Raw genomic sequence first — 22,426 nt, 5'->3', positions numbered from 1 at the left:
CTGTGCCTTGCCCAGGATGGTGGGGCAGCATTGGGCCAGAACAACATCCAGGCCTGCTCCATGTGGCTCGGCAGAGTCCTGTGCCAGGGTGGCCAAATCATCACTGCCATTGATGGGTCTTTGCTGCAATGAAGATAAATCTCCCACAGCTCCTCAGAGAGCCTGGAATGAAATATCCACCCAGGACCCGTTTGAAAGCATGAGCTTCCTCACCTAACTCCCTTCCAGGCCACGTGGGTCAGCTGTTCTTCCTTACAGATTTGCCAGGCGCTGCTCTAAAAGCTTTCCCTATGTTAACTCATTTCCTCTTTTTTAAAACAAAAATAAATTTATTTATTTATTTACTTATTTATTTGGTTGTGCCAGGTCTTAGTCGCGGGGGCGGGCTCCTTAGTTGCAGCTCGCCAGCTCCTTAGTTGTGGCACGTGAACTCTTAGTTGCAGCATGCATGTGGGATCTAGTTCCCTGAGCAGGGATCACATCCAGGCCCCCTGCATTGGGAGCGCAGAGTCTGAACCACTGCGCCGCCCGGGAAGTCCCCTCATTTCCTCTTGACAGCTACCCACCGTCAAGAGGAGGCACAGAGAGGTGGGATGACTTATGCAGGGTTCCCCAGCTAAGAGGCAGAGCGGGAATCAAACTGGAGCAGTCTGGCTCCGGAGTCCCGACGCTTACCCACCACACCCCACGGAGCTCAACAAGGACAGTTCCCATGATGCCTTGTCAGTCAAAACAAGAGAGCAGGCCTGTTTATTGTTTTGTCTCCTCTATACACAGTGCTCCAACAGGAACTTTAAAGGTGAGATCAGCAGACTCTGGGTGCTGCCCCAGGCCGTTGAGCCTCTGTTCTGGCTGTGGCTGCTGCTGGCCTGGCTGCTGGCCTCTGAAGTGCACCCTTCTTTTGCCATTAATTTCTGGTAATGAGCTTAGCCACAGAAATGTTGCCAGAAAAGAACTGTTTTCCCTCTCCCTGCTTGTCCCTGGATCTGGGGAAGGGAAGTCAGAGGAGGGCCCCAGGGAGGGGACACACAGCCAGAGAGCCAGAGAGCTGCAGCCAGGCCTTGAAGGCTGCCTTTTGGCCACTTACTCCTTGGTTAGTCCATGGCTTCCGCTGCTCCTCGGGTCCCCTGGGACTGGCCGCTGACTTTGGCATCTAGCTGGCGGGAGCCACGGAGAGGACAGGAAACTGCGGTTATGCGTCACCAAAGGACGGGGGACCCCGGGCAACAACAACTGTTCTTTTTCTGAGAAATCTCCCATTGCCTCCTAAGGGCTGAGAGCCAGGACTATTTCCTTGGTTACAGAGGGCCACTTAGCAAGGCAAAAGGTGGGGAGATGCAGCATCCTAGGAGATAAGAATGGCAACTGCCAAAGGCTGTGTCAGGGAGAGAGGAGGTGATACACACCGTGTGGATTCAGCATGACGTCTCCGAGGTCGTGTGTGGGGAGCTGTTTGTTCTGGGTAAACCCACCATTCAGCCTGTTTCAGACCAGACTCTCCCCTTTCACCCACCTGTCCTGTTAGTCCAAGGACAGTGGTTGGTGCAGAGCACTTGGGAAATGGTGGGGGCCAAATTCGCCATCTTTCTCCTTCATCCAAATCCCCCCAGCCCAGTAGAATCGACGATGCCACTATATTCCTGACACTCTCTCTACACCTATTGTGACAGAGCACACAGGGCATCTACTCTGCAGTTTTGTTTACAGGTCTGCCTCCCCCTTTGATCACCTTCATTCTTGGTGCAGTCTGATTTTTTCTCCATATCCCAAACGACTGAGTTTACACTGGTCATTTGAATTGTATATGTTTGTTGTGCTGAATTGTGTCCTTCTTTTGCTACTTCTTTTCCCAGTAATGAGATTAGCCACTGAAACGCTGCCAAAAAATTGCCGCTTCCCCTCCCCCCACTTGTCCCTTGATCTGGGACTGGTGAAATCTCCTGGCCCTGCAGAGCAGGGAGGAGCAGGCACACCAGCCGTAGCAGCCCCAAAGGTCAGTACTTTAATAGTCTTCATTTTGCAGAGAAGGAAACTGAGGTTCCAGGAGTTGTAGTGGCCTGTCTCAGATCACGGAGCTGATGAGTGCCAGAGCCGATGTGATGTAGCTTTGCCTTGATGGACACACAGTCCATGTTCTTGGCCATTTGCTGGATGACTTGTCTATGATGGAACCTGATGTTGGAATCAGGCTGGGCACAGGGCAGGGAAAAGCAGGCACACACACTGCTTGGGAAGTGGGGCTGGAGAAGTGAGGCTGGCACACAGGCCCCTGGGGACAGTGTATGACCAGCTCCCTGAGTGCAGTCGCTGGGGTTGCATTGAAACCCTGGATATCTGGGAAACCTGGATGGAAGGGGGTCACAGGTGTGGGAAGAGACCTGCCACTTGGTTTCACTATGGATGGCCTTCAGTGAGGGCCAGTTGGTCATTAGCTGGTAGGCAGGGCAGCCTGTCGGCCTGTCCATGGCTGGCTGCTGAGTACTAGCGGCTGGGTGAGCTGGGACAGGACAGAGGCTGACCTCGCACATAGTAGGCCCATAATAAATGCTGGCTAGATGCACAAACAGGGAGGGAGTCACCTTCTGCTGGCCTGGAAAAACACAGATAGGGTCTGATTTATCCCAACACTGGGCCCGCTTTGGAATATTGGCTGCCTCAAAGCCATGAGACCTAAGCAAGAAGTCCTGTCGGCCAATTCTGATTTCCTGAGCACACATACTGTGTGGCTCTTATTCATTCTGCAAATCAGATACTTATTGAACACCTACCTCCTCGCCTGCTCCATGCCACGCCCCGAGGCTATGGTCAAGGCCCCTGTCTTCATGGGCTTTTATGTTATCCAGGGGAGACAGACACGTTTTTATGGGAGAATAAACATGTGCCTAGTCTGGCTGGTGCAAGAAGTGGTCAATAAATGTTTGTTGAATGCATGAAGTCATGAACCAAGGGCTGTCAGATAGGAATAAAAGTGATGCCGGAGACCAAAAGAGGAGGATGCGATAGGGACTGACTGGGTGTGCAGGGAAGGCCTGTCTGAGACCTGAGTGACAAGAGGGAGCCAGCTGCGCCAAGACGAGGGCACAGCCAGTGCAGAGCCCACGGTGGAAGAAACTCCAAGGCCAGTGTGGCTGGAGCGCAGCAGGCCTGGGGGAGATTGTGAGGGTGCTGTGGGCGGGCGGCGGGGCTGTCTGGGAAGGGCTCAGCCCAGAGAGGAGTTGGGTTCTCTTCTGAGGGCAGTGAAGGGTTTTAAACAGGAGACAGACATGATCTGCTTTAGAGTTGCTTTTGTTTTTTGTTTTTTTAATTAGTGTTGCTACTATTTGAATAGCAAATTGGGATTGCAGGGGGGCCAGAGTGGAAACGAGGCCGGGTTAGAGGGTTAGGGCAGAATCCAGGAGTGAGGTGATGCTGGCTAGCATCGGGGAGGTGGCAGTGGACATGGAGAGAAGGAGGCTGAAAGGGGAGGCATTCTGAAGACAGAGGTGGCAGGATTTATGCCGGATAGGATGTCGGAGATGAAGAAAGGAAGTGACTGGAGGACGATCCCGAGGTTTGGGGCCTGAGCAGCTGGCAAGAGGGTGAAAACTTTTCTCTGATCAGGGTGGTCCCAAGAGGAGCCTGACTTATACAGGAGTGACCTGGGGGTATGGAATTCCTGGAGTATGGGTGATTCGCTCATTAATTACAGTTGTATGCTATTCATCATGTGTACACATATACACACACGCACACACACACACTCTGCTTGCTCTGTGCACGTTCCTATTATGATTTGCTCTTTCCTACTGAATTCATCCAGAGAATTTGACTCATCTGTAGCAGCAAAGGGAAAACTGAAGAACTTGGCAGGGAGGAAATCACAGCCGGTGGGTCAGGCGGCCTGATCTGCAGGGTGGTGGCCTGGAAGGGGAACCCTCCTGGGAGCAGGGCTCTCACTTCAGGCATCTGGGGGCACAGGGTCGTTGAGCAAATATCCCAGGAAGGCAGATGTGTGGCGTTCACGTATTTTGGATTTTAGTCTTTCATGCGGGAAGTGCCTCTCCTTCCCTGTGTCTGATGTGGGCCCCAGTGGCCCCTCTGATGTCGTTGAGAAAGTGGTGACGGGCATGGGCTGCCTGTCTCAGGTGGGAGGCGAGGTGGGGGAGGGAAGGGAGAGGAAACATGACATTTGCAGCCTCCGATTACTCATCCCCCAGTCATTCCTTGGCAGCCCTGCCTGCACTGCTTCTCAGAATTATGAGTTCTGCGGATGTTTGCACCCTCGTCTTCCTTGACTTTGCCACAACTTTTGTCACCCTCTTCTTGAAAACTCTCTCTTTGCTTGGCTTATTCCCTTCCTGCCATTCTGACAGCTGGCTCCTCCCTGACTGCTTTTGTCCCTCTTACCCACTGGCTGTAAGTGTGCTGCGAGACTCTGACCCAGCTCTCGCCTTACCCAGTCCGATTCCTGTCCTGTGGGGCCTCTCCCCAGCTTGGAGAGCTTCATCCATGTCCTCTGTGCCCCGGTGGTGGCTGCCTCCTCGCTCTCGCCCCAGCTGTCTCTGGAGCCCCGGGCCCACGTTCCTATGCCTGCTCACGGAGCCCTCTGCTCCTGTGTTCCTTTGACAGCTCACCCTTGGCGTGTCTGAAATCAAAGTTTGCTTCCAGGAAGTGATCGTGAGTGCCAGGAGACTCTCTGAGCAGACTTATTTTGGACTTTGAGGCAATATGGTAGACAGGGTGCTGAGGGGGAAAGCCCCTCCCTCCCAACTGCCTGCTTCAAACACACAATCACAGATAAACCAAATTAAAAATCAAGAAGCAAAGCTGAACCAGAAGCCAAGAAAGGGAAGTCACCATGTGCTAGAAATAAAGAATGCTCTCAGAGTCAGCACAGCAAGCAGAGTTCAGAGAAGGCGCTGTGTGGAGACCTTTGCAGCTGGCGGGGGGCTGGGGTTCTAATGCCTGCACTTGGGGGGCTGGAATTCAGCTACTCACAGGAATCAGAGAGCCAGCAAGTGTCCCTCGTCAGAAAATCTCTGTTCAGCTTGGGGGAGCCCCAAGGGAAAAAGTCCCTGTGAGAAACTGTCACCCCAGCCTGTACCTCAGGTAGCTGTTGGGTCTCAGTACACACGACCTGAATTGGTATGGGGACCACAGGCCAAGAAATGAGGGGCAGTGTCCCTTGCAGATTAAGAGTGTGGACTCCTGGGCTCGGCCTTGGACCCGCCTCTTATGGTAAGGATTAAATGAGTAAATATATGAAAAAATGTTTAGAACTACGCCTGGCACATAGTAAGGGCTAGATAAGTATTGGCTGCTGCCGCTGTTGTTGTTGTTATTAATATTATTATTTTCAACTTTTCTAGACTGTTTTCAAATGGGCTGGCAGAGTCTGCCATCACTGTAAGCCAGGCCCTCTGATTTATGACCTGATAACATCATCATCTTCTAGCTGGTTTCCTTGCTTCTGGTCTTATTGCCTTCCTCACACCACCCATGGAGTGATTGCCCTACGACATAGCTCTGGTGTTTTCACTTCCCTGATTAAGGACAATTTTTAGCACTCCCCCACCCTTTGCTGGGCTGGGGGTGTGTCTGTACTCACCACTCCTACAGAACAGGATGCTCTGATGTAACCGTTTTTTTTTTTTCTTTTTAAAAAAATTATTCCAGCAATTTTATTTATTTTTTAAAAATTTATTATTTTTTTAAAAATTAATTAATTAATTAATTTTTGGCTGCGTTGGGTCTTCGTTGCTGTGCGTGGGCTTTCTCTAGTTGCGACAAGTGGGGTCTACTCTTCGTTGCGGTGCGCGGGCTTCTCACTGCGGTGGCTTTTCTTGTTGTTGGAGCACGGGTTCTAGGCTCACGGGCTTCAGTAGTTGTGACACGCAGTCTCAGTAGTTGTTGCGCACAGGCTTAGTTGCTCCGCGGCATGTGGGATCTTCCCTGACCAGGGCCCAAACCTGTGTCCCCTGCATTGGCAGGCGGATTCTTAACCACTGTGCCACCAGGGAAGTCCTTCCAGCAATTTTATTGTATAATTAGTGAACAAGTTAACATGAAATTGCACTATGAGACTTTTTTTTTTTTTCTTTTTTTCTTCCCCCCCACCCCACCGCCCTATCCCCTTTGGTAACCATGAGCATGTTTTCCATGTCAGTGAATCTGTTTCTGTTTTGTAAATAAGTTCATTTGTGTCATTTTTTAGATTCCACATAGAGGTGGTATCGTATGATATTTGTCTTTCTCTGTCTGACTTACTTAGTGTGATAATCTCTAGGTCCATCCATGTTGCTGCAACTGGCATTATTTCATTCTTTTTATGGCTGAGTAGTATTCCATTGTATATATGTACCACATCGTCTTTGTCCATTCATCTGTCGATGGACACTTAGGTTGCTTCCCTGTCTTGGCAATTGTAAATAGTGCTGCTATGAACAGAGGGGGTGCATGTATCTTTTCAAATTAGAGTTTTGTCCTGGTGTATGCCCAGGAGTAGGATTGCTGGATCATATGGCAACTCTATTTTTAGTTTTTTAAGGAGGCTCCATACTGTTCTCCAAAGTGGCTGCACCAATTTACATTCCCACCAACAGTGTAGGAGGTTTCCCTTTTCTCCACACCCTCTCCAGCATTTATTATTTTTAGACTTTTTAATGATGGCCATTCTGACTGGTGTGAGGTGATACCTCATTGTAGTTTTGGTTTGCATTTCTCTAATAATTAGCGATATTGAGCATCTTTTCATGTGCCTGTTGGCCATCTGTATGTCTTCTTTGGAGAAATGTCTATTTAGGTCTTCTGCCCATTTTTTGATTGGGTTGTTTGGTTTTTTGATATTAAGCTGTATGAGCTGTTTGTATATTTTGGAAATTAATCCCTTGTCAGTCACATTGTTTGCAAATATTTTCTCCCAGTCCTTTTTATTTCATTTATGGTTTCCTTTGCTGTGCAAAAGCTTTAAGTTTAATTTGGTCCCATTTGTTTATTTTTGTTTTTATTTCCATTACTCTAGGAGACGGATCTAAAAAAATATTGTGATGATTTATGTCAAAGAGTGTTCTTCCTATGTTTTCCTCTAGGAGTTTTATAGTATCCAGTCTTATATTTAGGTCTTTAATCCATTTTGAGTTTATTTTTGTATATGGTGTTAGAGAATGTTCTAATTTCATTCTTTTACATGTAGCTGTCCAGTTTTCCCAGTACCACTTATTGAAGAGACTGTCTTTTCTCTATTGTATATTCTTGCCTTCTTTGTCATAGATTAATTAATTGCCCATAAGTGTGTGGGTTTATTTCTGGGCTTTCTCTCCTGTTCTGTATGTCTGTTTTGTGACAGTACCATACTCTTTTGATTACTGTAGCTTTGTAGTATAGTCTGCAGTCAGGGAGTGTGATTCCTCCAGCTTTGTTCTTCTTTCTCAAGATTGTTTTGCCTATTTGGAGTCTTTTGTTGTTTCCATACAAATTAAAAAAATTTTTTGCTCTAATTCTGTGAAAAATGCCATTGGCAATTTGATAGGGATTGCATTGAATCTGTAGATTGCCTTGGGTTGTATGGTCATTTTAACAATATTGATTCTTCCAATCCAAGAACTCAGTATATCTTTCCATCTGTTTGTATTGTCTTCAGTTTCTTTCATCAGCATCTTACAGTTTGCAGAGTACAGGTTTTTTGCCTCCTTAGGTAGAATTATTCCCAGGTATTTTATTCTTTTTGATGCATGATATAACCATTTTTCTGCTGCTCTTTTTAATCCATCATTTTAACATTCATTACACTACCTCTAGTTTTATAATAATGAATATTTTGTCAGTCTATTTTAAACTGTCATTTGGATTTTTAACCCTGGATTTCAGCGATCCCTTAGAGTTAGGGAAGATACCGAGCTTGGATGAGAGAGAGGGTTTTTGGTTTGTCTCGATGGGTGTTTTTGAGGAAAACTTGCATTTGGGAATGTGGCACTTGGCAAAAGCCCTTGGGTAGGGAGATTCTTGCAGAGTACAAAGGACATAGTAGAGGCATTTTGGCAATGGCAGCAAATATCAAAAGGTTTCATACCTACTTCACACCTACTTCCTGACCCTAAAAAACAAACCATAAAGCTTTCAGCTGTGGCCAGTGGAGCATCTGCTGCCACCAGCAACATAGCAACCCAGAACCCCAAGTCACGTGCGGAAGAGACGCAAGAGTTGGCCAGAGGAATTTCCTGTTCAAACACAGCCACAATCAACTCATTCTTTCCCCTTTGATTAGTATTCACTGTTCATGCTTAGCTGCTTGTGATTGGCACCCTGTTGGCAAGTTGAGTTGAAATATCCGGAAAAGTAGAATAAGCAGTCAAATTGGTCATCGCATGTCCACAGTATGCAGAATGGCCAAGTCAAAAACATACTTTGCCAGGTCAAGGTGGCCATGTGGGAAGACGTGGAGTTAGTGTCTCCCCACAACTAGGGCACCTGCTGGCCGCTGGTGGGGGACTCTGACACCCAAGGAGATGGGAGGAACGCCAAAGTGAACCGGTAGAATGTAGGGGGACTGAGGGGGGAGGAGAAGTGGAGGCCAGACAGGATCGGCGCCCCTGAGCCTGGGGAGATCAGGAGAGGCAGGCGGGAGGGGCCCTCCAGGAGAGGAGTGGAGGGCGTTTGCCCCACCCACTCAACCTCAGGAAGCCTGCTGGGCTCCCAGGTGAGGTCCCCTGCCCTCTGAGACCAGGGGTGGGGGGCACGCCTGGGCCCCTTCTGTTCCTTGAGCCTAAGCCCCACCCCCACAGCCCCCAGGGCCTCTTCCAGCCCTGTGGGTCCTGAGCATTGCCCCCGCCCACCACCCAAACCTCACCCTTGCTTAGGCCCACCCTCCACAGCTAAGGCCTCCCCCACTTTTTTTTTTTTCTCTTTTCTCTCCTCTGTTTTACTATTGTGGTACTGATGTACCTTCCAGTTGTTGATTCATCTATATTTTTATTTTTCTATTTTTCCTAACATATATGTTAGTTTCCTAGTCTAATTTTATTTTTTACTTTGTTATTGCTGTGTTTTTTGCCGCCCCAGGTGGCTTGCGGGATCTTGATTCACGAACCCGGGGCCGGGCCAAAGCTCCTGCGGTGGGAGCTCCAAGTCCGAACCACTGGACTAACAGAGAATCTCAGACCCCAGGGAATATTCATAGGAGTGAGGTCTCACAGAGTTCCTCATCTCAGCACCAAGACCCAGCTCTACCCAATAGCCTACAAACCCCAGTGTTAGAAGCCTCAGGCCAAACAACCAGTAAGACAAGAACACAATCCCACTCATTAAAAAAAAAAAAAAAAAAAAGAGATGGCAAACAAACATGTCACAGATGAAGGAGCAAGGTAAAAACCTACAAGACCAAATAAATGAAGAGGAAATAGGCAATCTACCTGAAAAAGAATTCAGAGTAATGATAGTAAAGATGATCCAGAATCTCGGAAATAGAATGGAGGCACGGACTGCGAAAATACAAGAAATGTTTAACAGAGATCTAGAAGAACTAAAGAACAAACAAACAGAGATGAACAACACAATAACTGAAATGAAAAATACACTAGAAGGAATCAATAACAGAATAACTGAGGCAGAAGAACGAATAAGTGAGCTGAAAGACAAAATGGTGGAAATAACTGCCGAGGAGCAGAATAAAGAAAAAAGAATGAAAAGAATTGAAGACAATCTCAGAGACCACTGGGACAACACTAAACGCACCAACATTCGAATTATAGGGGTCTGAGAAAAAAGAAAGGGTCTGAGAAAATATTTGAAGAGATTATAGTAGAAAACTTCCCTAACATGGGAAAGGAAATAGTCACCCAAGTCCAGGAAGCACAGAGAGTCCCATACAGGATAAACCCTAGGAAAAACACACCAAGACACATATTTATCAAACTAACAAAAATTAAATTCAAAGAAAAAATATTAAAAGCAGCAAGGGAAAAACAAAAAATAACATACAAAGGAATCCCCATAAGGTTATTACCTGATTTTTCAGCAGAAACTCTGCAGGCCAGAAGGGAGTGGCAGGATATACTTAAAGTGATGAAAGAGAAGAACCTACAACCAAGATTACTCTACCCAGCAAGGATCTCATTCAGATTCGATGGAGAAGTCAAAAGCTTTTCAGACAAGCAAAAGCTAAGAGAATTCAGCACCACCAAACCAGCTTTACAACAAATGCTAAAGGAACTTCTCTAGATGGGAAACACAAGAGAAGGAAAAGACCCACAAAACAAACCCAAAACAATTAAGAAAATGGTAATAGGAACATACATATCGATAATAACCTTGAATGTAAATGGATTAAATGCCCCAACCAAAAGACACAGACTGGCTGAATGGATACAAAAACAAGACCCGTATATATGCTGTCTACAAGACACCCACTTCAGACCTAGGGACACATACAGACTGAAAGTGAAGGGATGGAAAAAGATATTCTATGCAAATGGAAATCAAAAGAAAGTTGGAGTAGCAATACTTGTATCAGATAAAATAGACTTTAAAATAAAGAATGTTACAAGAGACAAGGAAGGACACTACATAATGATCAAAGGATCAATCCAAGAAGAAGGTATAACAATTATAAATGTTTATACACCCAGCATAGGAGTCAATACATAAGGCAAATGCTAACAACCATGAAAGGAGAAATCAACAGTAAGACAATAATAGTAGGGGACTTCAACACCCCACTTACACCAATGGACAGATCATCCAAACAGAAAATAAATAAGGAAACACAAGCTTTAAATGACACAATAGACCAGATAGATCTAATTGATATTTATAGAACATTCGACCCGAAAGTGGCAGAACACACTTTCTTCTCAAGGGCAAATGGAGCATTCTCCAGGATAGATCACATCTTGGGTCACAAATCAAGCCTCAGAAAATTTAAGAAAATTGAAATCGTATCAAGCATCTTTTCTGACCACAATGCTGTGAGACTGGAAATCAATTACAGGAAAAAAAACGTAAAAAACACAAACACATGGAGGCTAAACAGTGCACTACTAAATAACCAAGAGATCACTGAAGAAATCAAAGAAGAAATATAAAAGTACATAGAAACAAATGACAATGAAAACACGATGACCTAAAACCTATGGGATGCAGCAAGAGCAGTTCTAAGAGGGAAGTTTATAGCAATACAATCTCACCTCAAGAAACAAGAAAAATCTCAAATAAACAATCTAAACCTACACTTAAAACAACTAGAGAAAGAAGAACAAAGAAAACCCAAAGACAGTAGAAGGAAAGAAATCATAAAGATCAGAGCAGAAATAAATGAAATAGAAATGAAGGAAACAATAGCAAAGATCAATAAAACTAAAAGCTGGTTCTTTGAGAATATAAACTAAATTGATAAACCCTTAGCCAGACTCATCAAGAAAAAAAGGGGGAAGACGTGAATCAATAAAATTAGGAATGAAAAAGGAGAAATCACAACTGACACTGCAGAAATACAAAGGATTATAAGAGACTACTACAAACAACTATATGCCAATAGAATGGACAACCACGAAGAAGTGGACAAATTCTTGGAAAGGTACAATTTTCCAAGACTGAACCGGGAAGAATTAGAAAATATAAACAGACCTATCAATCACAAGTAATGAAATTGAAACCGTAATTAAAACTCTTGCAGCAAACAAAAGTCCAGGACCAGATGGCTTCACAGGCGAATTCTATCAAACATTTAGAGAAGAGCTAGCACCCATCCTTCTCAAACTCTTCCAAAAAATTGCAGAGGGAGAAACACTCCCAAATTCATTCTACAAAGCCATCATCTCCCTGATACCCAAACCAGAAAAAGATATCACAAAAAAAGAAAATTATAAACCAATATCCCTGAAAAACATAAATGCAAAAATCCTGAACAACATACTAGCAGACAGGATCCAACAGCACATTAAAAGGATCATACACCATGATTAAGTGGGATTTATCCCAGGGATGCAAGGATTCTTCATACGCAAATCAATCAGTGTGATACACCACATTAATAAATTAAGGAATAAAAACCATATGATCATCTCAATAGATGCAGAAAAAGCTTTTGACAAAATTCAACACCCATTTATGATAAAAACTCTCCAGAAAATGGGCATAGAGGGAACCTACCTCAACATAATAAAGGCCATATATGACAAACCCACAGCAAGCATCGTACTCAATGGTGAAAAACTGAAAGCATTTCCACAAGATCAGGAACAAGACAAGGATGTCCACTCTCGCCACTCTTATTCAACATAGTTTTGGAAGTCCTAGCCACAGCAATCAGAGAAGAAAAAGAAATAAAAAGAATACAAATTGGAAAAGAAGAAGTAAAACTGTCACTGTTTGCTGTTGACATGATACTATATATAGAAAATCCTAAGGATGCCACCAGAAAACTACTAGAACTAATCAATGAATTTGGTAAGGTTGCAGGATACAAAATTAATGCACAGAAATCTCTGGCATTCCTATACACCAACAGTGAAAAATCAGAAAGAGAAATTAAGGAAACACTCCCATTTACCACTGCAACAAAAAGAATAAAATACCTAGGAATAAACCTGCCTAAGGAGGTGAAAGACTTGTACTCAGAAAACTATAAGACACTGATGAAAGAAATTAAAGATGACATAAACAGATGGAGAAATATACCATGTTCTTGGATTGGAAGAATCAATATTGTGAAAATGACTATACTGCCCAAAGCAATCTACAGATTCAATGCAATCCCTATCAAACTACCAATGGCATTCTTCACAGAATTAGAACAAAAAATTTTATAATTTGTATGGAAACACAAAAGACCCCCAATAGCCAAAGCAATCCTGAGAAAGAAAAACGGAGCTGGAGGAATCAGACTCCCTGACTTCAAACTGTACCGCAAAGCTACAGTAATCAAGACAGTATGGTACTGGAACAAAAACAAATATAGATCAATGGTACAAGGTAGAATGCCCAGAGATAAACCCACACACCTATGGGCACCTAATTTATGACAAAGGAGGCAAGGACAAACAATGGAGAAAAGACAGCCTCTTCAATAAGTGGTGCTGGGGAAACTGGACAGCTACATATAAAAGAATGAAATTAGAACACTACCTAACACCATACACAAAAATAAACTCAAAATGGATTAAAGACCTAAATGTAAGGCCAGACACTATAAAACTCTTAGAGGAAAACATAGGCAGAACACTCTATGACATAAATCACAGCAAGATCCTTTTTGACCCACCTCCTACAGAAGTGGAAATAAAAACAAAAATAAACAAATGGGACTTAATTAAACTTAAAAGCTTTTTCACAACAAGGGAAACCATAAACAAGACAAAAAGACAACTCTCAGAATGGGAGAAAATATTTGCCAATGAAACAACAGACAAAGGATTAATCTCCAAAATATACGAACAGCTCATGGAGCTCAATGTCAAAAAGAACAAACAGTCCAGTTAAAAAATGGGCAGAAGACCTAAATAGACATTTCGCCAAGGAAGACATACAGATGGCCAAGAGGCACATGGAAAGATGCTCAACATCACTAATTATTAGAGAAATGCAAATCAAAACTACAATGAGGTATCACCTCATGCCAGTCAGAATGGCCATTATCAAAAAATCTAGAAACAATAAATGCTGGAAAGGGTGTGGTGAAAGGGAATCCTCCTGCACTGTTGGTGGGAATGTAAATTGATACAACCACTATGGAAAACAGTATGGAGGCTCCTTAAAAAACTAAAAATAGAACTACCGTATGATGCAGCAATCCCACTACTGGGCATATACCCTGAGAAAACCATAATTCAAAAAGAGACATGCACCACAATGTTCATTGCAGCACTATTTACAATAGCCAGGACATGGAACCAACCTAAATGTCCATCGACAGATGAATGGATAAAGAAGATGTGGCACATATATACAATGGAATATTACTCAGCCATAAAAAGAAACGAAATTGAGTTATCTGTAGTGAGGTGGATGGACCTAGAGTCTGTCATACAGAGTGAAGTAAGTCAGAAAGAGAAAAACAAATACTGTATGCGAACACATATATATGGAATCTAAAAAAAAAAAAAATGATACTGATGAACCTAGTTGCAGGGCAGGAATAAAGAGGTAGACATAGAAAATGGACTTGAGGACATGGGGTGGGAGGGCAAAGCTGGGACGAAGTGAGAGTAGCATCGACATATATACACTACCGAATGTAAAATTGTTGGCTGGTGGGAAGCAGCAGCATAGCACAGGAAGATCGGCTCAGTGCTTTGCGATGCCCTAGAGGGGTGGGATAGGGAGGATGGAAGAGAGGCTCAAGAGGGAGGGGATATGGGGACATGTGTATGCATATGGCTGATTCGCTTTGTTGTGCAACAGAAACTAACACAGTATTGTGAAGCAAGTATACTCCAATAAACATCTATTTAAAAAAAACTTTGCCAAATGGGGAGTTTCCATCTCTCTCTCACCTTCCAGTCTTGTACAAGGCAACACTTGCCTGCATTTTTGCCAAACTGCTGCTCCCTTAAGCATCCCTGTGTGTTCCTACCTCCAGGCCACTGCTCGTGCGTTCTTTGGCTTCTGGAGCCTCTCCAGCCCCATTTCTGCTGGTTGAAATCCTTAAAAGACTCGTTTCCATGACCACCTCTTCCTGGTTCCTCCTTCCCATAATGGAGTTTGTTCTCTCTTTCCAGAGCACTCTCATAGTGTTTCTGACCCTTCCTTGCCTTAGCCAGCCTTTCCCATGGCTCAGCCAGGTTGAACAAATGGGGGTGTACATTGGGTACCTGGCTCCTCACTCACACAGACCAACTCTGGACCCAGGATGGGCCCTTGGTAAACTTCCGTTCAAGGACCAATCACATCCTCCTGACCCTACTCTCGAGGCTTTGAGGGAATGTCTCCTGGGGTTGCCATGAGCAGATTTTTTTTTTAATTAGCAAAATTATTGGAAATACTTGATTAAAATTGTCCTACAAGATAATGCATTGTCCTACAAGATAATTCACATGTATGCATGTGAATGTATGTATGTGTATATGTGTATATAAACTGTTAATAATTTTTTAAAAGATAAAATCATGACTCATACAAGTATAAATGAATACTTGTCAAATATTTTATTTAACTCATTAATTAGTATGAGAACCAGTAAGATATTACAACTGTATTCCAAGAGAACTGAGACTACTGCACTTTTATGGTCAGGTAAAGAATGCTGACATAATCTTTAAAATGGGTAGAAAATTAGTCAATTTTCCCAGGGTGATAATCAGTGGGATTCCATGAGACATCATATGCCTTTAGATTGGCTGGAATTATTTGCATTACTACATTTTCTACAGGTTAACATCTATCTGTACAGAGTTGAAAATAGCCTTTAGTCAAAGACAGATATGGACAGCTAGCCGGGACACTTACTACACTTCAAAGTCATAATTTTCTCTTATGTTACTTACAACAGTCTCCATTGCATCTAATATTTTACATTAGATAGATGACTCTGTAGTTTACTTTTCAGAAACCAATAGTTTGTATCTAAAGAGGTAAAAATTGCTTTTTTTAAAGCACCCTAGTTTCATTCCATACTCAGTCTGTTGAATCCATTGGTCCATAGATTATCCGCAGCACTAAAAATTCTTTCCATACCAACAGTAGACACTGGAATTAAAATAGAATTTTGAGCCAGTTTTAACATATTTGAAGCAACAGGTTCTTCATTGAAAAGCATTTCCACGTATCAAGAAATGTTATTTTGTTGAAAAACATTTCCACGTATCAAGAAATGTTATTCTCTCAAGGCAAGGGAACAAGATACCAACGTCCTCATAAAGTAGATTTGGAGGGCCTTTTTTTTTTTCTTCTATGGAGACAGCTTCCTGTTTTGAACTATTTACCAGAAGAAGGGAATTTTTCATCATTAGTCAAGTATGAGTGCCACATACAGGCTCTCAGAGCATGATAAGGGAAATTTCCAAAAGCAACCTGTTTCTTCAGGTGTTTGACCAAGACTTGTGATTTTCATGGCATTTGACCCTGTGGTTTATGAGTCCCATTTATCCCTTGCAGCTGATACTTGCCACCATGAAAATTATTTAAAATCAATATTCAGGGATTTTATTTTTACCTTGTAATTTTAGTTCACTTTGCATATCTGGTTTTGCCCCTTTCTCAATCCTAATGTATATTTTTGCATTTTGCCTTACTTAATAGAGATTTTACCTGTTTTATTGTGATTTTTATAAAATTTAGTTCTTGGGTTTAGTTATCATGTCTATAGGTTTGATGTTTAGTTATATATTTTTAAAAACATAATTCCTAATTTTATCTATTAATCAATTTCTCCTACTCCCACCCCCCCCCCAGGTTTCCTAGTTTCTTGAGTTGAATGTTAAGTTCATTTATATTCTTATTGTTTAATTATATAAGAGTTAAAAACCATGCGTTTTTCCTCTCAGTACAGTTTTGGCCTCATCACATAGTTTAACATATAGTGATCTATACGTTCTATATGTTTATGGTTTGTAAACAGTCCATTACCTTGGCTTTTATTTCTTCTTTTACCCAAGAATTATTGGAGTGTTCAAAAATTTCCAAGGAGTTGAGTTTTTAAATTGTCATTGTTAGTTTTCTCATTCTTTTGTTCAACAAATCTTTAGGCAGTGTTTTCTCTGTGTCAGGAACCATACCAGTTGCAGGGAATAGTGGAGTGAATACAACCAGCATGGTCACCGCCTTCATGGGAGTCTTCATTTGCTGAGGGAAACACAGATATAATCGTACAGATAATCACAATCGTAATAAATATTATGGAAGGGAAATCTCAGGGTGGCCCAATACTTCTAAACTTTACTAGAAGTGAAGTTACCTGTTGTATTTAGTGAACTTTTCCTTAATCTTATTTCCTTACCTCTTTTCCTGAACATGAATGCTTTTAGTATCTGTTTGACTTAGGTAGGCAGACAATTTGTTTTCTTCCATGTAGTTCTGATGGTTTCTTCCTGAGGCTTCCTGTAAACTCTAAAATCTAAAGGACCCTCATTTCACATGAGGTTTTCAGTTTATGGCTCTACTTGTAATAAGAGTTTAAAACATGTATAAGTAAATGCTGTTATTTTTTGAATAAACAAATTCTATATTTAAAAAATTAAATCTTAAAAGAATTTTTTCAGCATAATACATGCACATGAATTTTAAAAATCACTAAGTACTGAAAGTCTTAGTGAAACAACTAACACTCATTGCCCTGTCTCTCCATACCCCATTCATTCCCCCAGAGGCAGACACTCAAGAGTTATTTAGTGGTTTCTTCTGGTAATTTCTGCCACGTTTCCATCAATGAGTTTTTGCTACAATTTCTTGATCCACTCACTTTAGACAGTATGTGGTGACTTCTTTGTATGATGGATGTTGGTTTAGTTTTCCTGAACCACCTTTCCTCATTCTTCAAAAACACTCATGTTACTATGGTTAAATCCCTTTTATTAAATGAGTATTCATGTTTTAATTATTAGGAATGTGCAAATATGGTTCTCTGTATAGTCAAGTGGTTAACTATGAATAACATGTCTTTTCTGGAATACTCTTTTGTTTCCCTGGCATTTCTAAATCTCTCTCTCTCTTTTTTTTTTTAATTAATTAATTTATTTTTGGCTGCATTGGGTCTTTGTTGCTGCGCGTGGGCTTTCTCTAGTTGCGGAGAGCGGGGGCTACTCTTCGTTGTGGTGCGTGGGCTTCTCACTGCAGTGGCTTGTCTTGTTGCAGAGCACAGGCTCTAGGCACGTGGGCTTCAGTAGTTGTGGCTCGCGGGCTCTAGAGCATAGGCTCAGTAGTTGTGGCGCACGGGCTTAGTTGTTCCGCGACATGTGGGATCTTCCCGGACCAGGGTTTGAACCCGTGTCCCTTGCATTGGCAGGCGGATTCTTAACCACTGTGCCACCGGGGAAGTCCCTCTAAATCTCTTTTAAGGGAAAATTCTTACTCTAGCTACCACTTATCTACCAGATATTTTATATGTATATGTAAATACACACATAAACATATATAATATTATATAATATCTTACCAGATTTTTAGATATTATATATAAAATCTTTATTTTATTTAATTTTATTTTTATTATACATAATAAATATATCCATCCCCCCCCCCCCCACAAACGTGCTGTTCTATCAGGTTTTCTATCAAGACTTCTCTTTCTCTGGAGACATCTCTTCTGGGCTTGATAGATGTAGACCAGTCATTCTTGAGTCTTGCTGTTCATCTGTCATCTCCCTTTACTACTGCTGGGCTGGGTCCACTGCTTCCTATATCCCATATCTTCCTGTACTTGGTTTATTCTTTCCATTTTGCTGGGGGAAGTTCTCAAGTAGTATTCAAATGCTTGCATGTGAGATAGATGTTCTGAGCTTTTTTCATGTCTTCTAGCATCCTGTGCATTCCTACTGAGGAATCTGATGCCATCCTGGATCTCGCTTGTGGGCACAGAATGGAGCAGATGAGTGTAGTTAACCAGTCCCAGCCCTTCTGAATGTATGTGTGAGTGTGTGTAGGCAGGGATGGAGGGTGGGTAGGAAGTATGTGTGTAGAGAAAAGGTTAACAGAAAGAGCTGTGGCCTGGAGGAGCCTGGTTTTAAATTTAGGAAGCATGCAAATGTGGCTGCCTTTGGTTGTCCCACTCCACTAAAGAACCCCAGTTGTTGGTTTGAGGTCAATCTGCAGGGTGATTTTTAGGGACATCCTCCAGGGCTCGAATCATGTTGGCCTGGTCATGTCTATGTCGGGACACAGATGTCCTGCTGATCAGCTCTGTGGTGCCATGCATAGAGGCACTTGACAGGCTAGGCAGATAGGCCAAACATGCCAGGGGACAAGGGCAGTCCCTCAGCTGGGTCCAGAGACCCAGGGGAGGGAGCATTGGGCACCAGTATGGCTCAGCTGCAGTGTGTGTGAGGATAACATAGGGATTTGTTTGACTGCTGGATGAACATGGGTGACTGCCAAAGGATTCGGTGGGGTTCTAGGTTTCATTAATAAAGAGATGACCTCCCAGCCAAGGGGGTGAGGGGCCTGCTCAACTTTACAATGGGACAATTCACAACTAGAGTATCTGGTTCTCGTCTGGGTATACGTAGTTCATTTAGTGAATTCCTTATCCTTAAATGTTTATTTCAAATGCCTCTCTCTATACAGCTTTCCTTGACACTTCCCTCGCCCGTAATTTACTTGTTTGTGTGGGTTCTTGGTCTCTATTTACTTACTTACCATGTTGCTATAATATACATTTTTGTCCTCTATTGAATCAAGTTCCCCAAGGATACTCTGACAAGTCACTTAATCCTTGTGATTATGAACCTGAAATAGCGGCAATAACCCTGGCTCCATTTTCGTCCCTGGGCTTTGTAAAGATCAGATGAGTTGTATGTTATGGCACTTTACAAACAGCAAATGGGAGATGGCATGATTTCCTGTCCATTTGTTAACGTGATGAATAACAGCCTTGAATTAACAAGCCAGTTACGCAGCCGTCATCCCTAGCATCTGTGTAGCATCCCCACCCTGATGCGTCCTGAATTTCTCAATGGAAAAAAAAAACAAACCGGCTTGCTATTTATTCTCCAACTTCTTCAGCGCTGGGACCTTCCTTTCAGCTTTTTCTTTTGCCTCTCCTCTCTGAAGTCCTTAAGCTGTCATTGCTCAGCTAGGCTGCACCCCCTGTGCACTCCAGAGGCTGAGGATCAAGGAATTGGCCGATGCAGCCTGAGTTCCCTGGTGCACCAGACATGGCCTCAGTTTGGAATTTGCAGACCTGGGTCCCAGGAACCCAAAGGGGCTATTTCAGTACAAAAGACCAGCTTCCCCTGGTGCTGGACAGTCACTGTTCTACTTCTGTCTGCTGTATGATGGAGCTACTGACCACTGGCCTATCTCAGTCTGACTGAAGTGACAGGGCTGCTGGTCCCGGTCCTTGCACAGACCATGGGGTCTCAACACCACACTTGACCAAGGATGCTCCTGGCCTAGGGTCCACACCTCCATTTATACTCCTGGGCTCCGCCATGGATCTCAAATCCCAGAGGCACTGACCCTGGAAGCTAAACTTGGGGGTTCCCAACATCAGCCACATGCTGTGCCAAAGCCAGCCCTCTCTGGCTGATCCTTCCCCAGATCCTCTTTTTCAAGCCTGCTCTCAGCGTAGACTCCTTTCCTCAAAGCCATTTTATTCAAGGAGACTTATTGCCATTTCCGGGCCCTGGGCCTTGACTTGGGACATGCAGCAGGACCACAGCATGAGTCCTTAGCATCAGGTCTGGAGAACCAGGATTCAGTGTCTATTTCTTTCTTCCAAGAAACCTCCTTATGAACACTGAGCCATCCCTTCCCTGGTGACCAGCTTTACATTCCAGAGATCTCAGTCATGAAGCCTCTTACTTCTGTAATCTCTGGGCTGTGGGTGCCTGCTCATCCTGTATTTGCATAACTAAATCACCCCTTAGATGACTGCATATGGAAAATAAGTTTGGCTTATTCTGAGTAGAACACCATACCCAGTGTAAATATGACACAGCCATAGACCACAGGGAATCTGGAGGCGATAGCCCAGATTGGAGAGATGGCCTGGCTACGTGCACAGCATACGCAGGTGAAGCGTGTGAGATCTTCCGGGGCCTTCAGCAATGGCAGAGATGTTGAGCAGAGAGCAAGAAGCTCTCTGTGGACACAGGGAGAGAGACCTGATGTGACTGTGAAATAGCTCTGGGTGACCTTGAGCAATTTGCTTTACTCTCTGAGCTCCTTGCTGTTGTAGGGTCTATGCACCATGAAGGTGGGTGCTATGCAGGGGATTCTGGCATCATCTAGAACAAGGGACTAGGTAGCTTTGGAGGGTATCTTCCAAGTGTGAGACTCTATGAAAAATGACAAAGTCGGGGCTTTGGAAACACTCCATCTCTACATGAAACAGCCTCTTAAAATCCTTAGTTGTGCCCAGGATTCTGCACATCATAGACGTGCCATTTAGGACGTTTCCTTTTAGTTTTCATCTGCAGTTATTCTTTCTCTTTTGCTTCTTCCGGTTTATTTCTCTTCTCTCTCATACTCTGTTTTTTTCTCACTCCAGCTGTTGAATCGAAAAGACAAGACCACCTTTGAGAAATTGGACTACCTGATGTCTAAAGAAGATAATTACAAGCGGACTCGGGAATATATCCGAAGCCTGAAGATGGTTCCCAGTATTCCCTATCTAGGTAGGAGTCTGAATTGGATTATTATTTTTTAAGAAATCTGCTCACTGCCAGATAAGATGTTTTTACAATTTCTAGTTGAGAAATTTCCATGAAGCAGCATGGGCCATGGATAAAGAGGTGATTGGTTGGCTCCTTGGGTTAGAACAGGCTATTGATACTTCCTGAAGATGGGAATTTCCTGATGAGGGTCTTGAAACAAGGGATATTCTGCTGCTAATACAAATGATCTGTGAATCCCAAGCCTCCCCAGCCTGCAGCTCAGAAGGGTCACAGGACTCTTACTGGTTTATCCACATCTTCTTGAACTGGGGGAACTCAGGCCCAAACCCCTCTCTTCTGGTTCTCTGGACATTATTAATATATTATATAAGATTTGTTCCAACAGAATTATTATAATGATTATTGATTTTACTGATTCAAAAATAATACATGTTTATTGCAAGGAACTCGGAAGAGAAGAAAATTAGTATCATTTGCCGTCCCACCTAGAGATAATCACTATTTTGCTTCATATCTTTTCATTCATTTGGATGCATATAAAATCTGTATGTTTACTCTGTCGTGAACATTTAATGTTATTACCTGCATTTCTATACTATGACTCAGTCCCATCACATGGATTTGTCCAACTGGAATCTGCTCTCTAATATTGACATTTGTCTATACATTTTTGCTATTAAAATTTTGCAGTGGACATCCCTGTTGCACAAATCACCTATATAGTTATGATTATTGCCTTGTAATAAATTCCTGGAAGTGTGATTACTGGGTCAAAACTTTTGCAAAATTGTGTGCCTTTTCATGTATACTTCAAAACATTCTCCGTAGAGGTTGTAACAACTTATATTTTCATTAGAAGGGGGAGAAATTGCCTATTTTCCCCATGTGCGCAAATGCTGTGTATTTTCATGTGCTCTTTTTTCTTTTCCTTTCTTTTTTTTTTCCTTTGCCAGTTTGACGGGTGAAAAATATTTCTTGTGGTTTGGTTTTTCACAGTTATGGTAATTTTATGAAAATTTTCTGTCTCTTTATGATATAAAATAGTATTAAGAACAAGGGAAACTAAGGTTTTATGGAAGTGACTCCTAGTATTTTCAGAAATCTAGTGTAAGTTTTTTGAGATACATTTTTGACAACTTTTAACTGTCCTCTATGAGCATTGTGTATTTAATTTTCTAATTCTT

General features: G+C 42.9%; 1 protein-coding gene across 29 annotated transcripts in view; it reads left to right on the top strand.

The window, feature by feature from the left end:
• RALGPS1 (Ral GEF with PH domain and SH3 binding motif 1) overlaps positions 1-22,426 on the top strand; it is a 296,025-nt gene that overhangs the window by 122,754 nt on the left and 150,845 nt on the right. For all 29 annotated transcript variants that reach the window (XM_082470081.1, XM_082470080.1, XM_082470079.1 and 26 more), the window contains one exon: positions 21,116-21,242. In XM_082470081.1, coding sequence (XP_082326207.1) covers positions 21,116-21,242 — 127 coding nt within the window. The remainder of the gene's footprint in view (positions 1-21,115; positions 21,243-22,426) is intronic.

Source organism: Balaenoptera physalus (assembly GCF_965194825.1).
Source record: "Balaenoptera physalus genome assembly, chromosome: 7".
Lineage (NCBI taxonomy): Eukaryota > Metazoa > Chordata > Mammalia > Artiodactyla > Balaenopteridae > Balaenoptera > Balaenoptera physalus.
The sequence above is the reverse complement of the archived record's forward strand: the minus strand, read 5'-3'. Positions and strand labels throughout refer to the sequence as shown.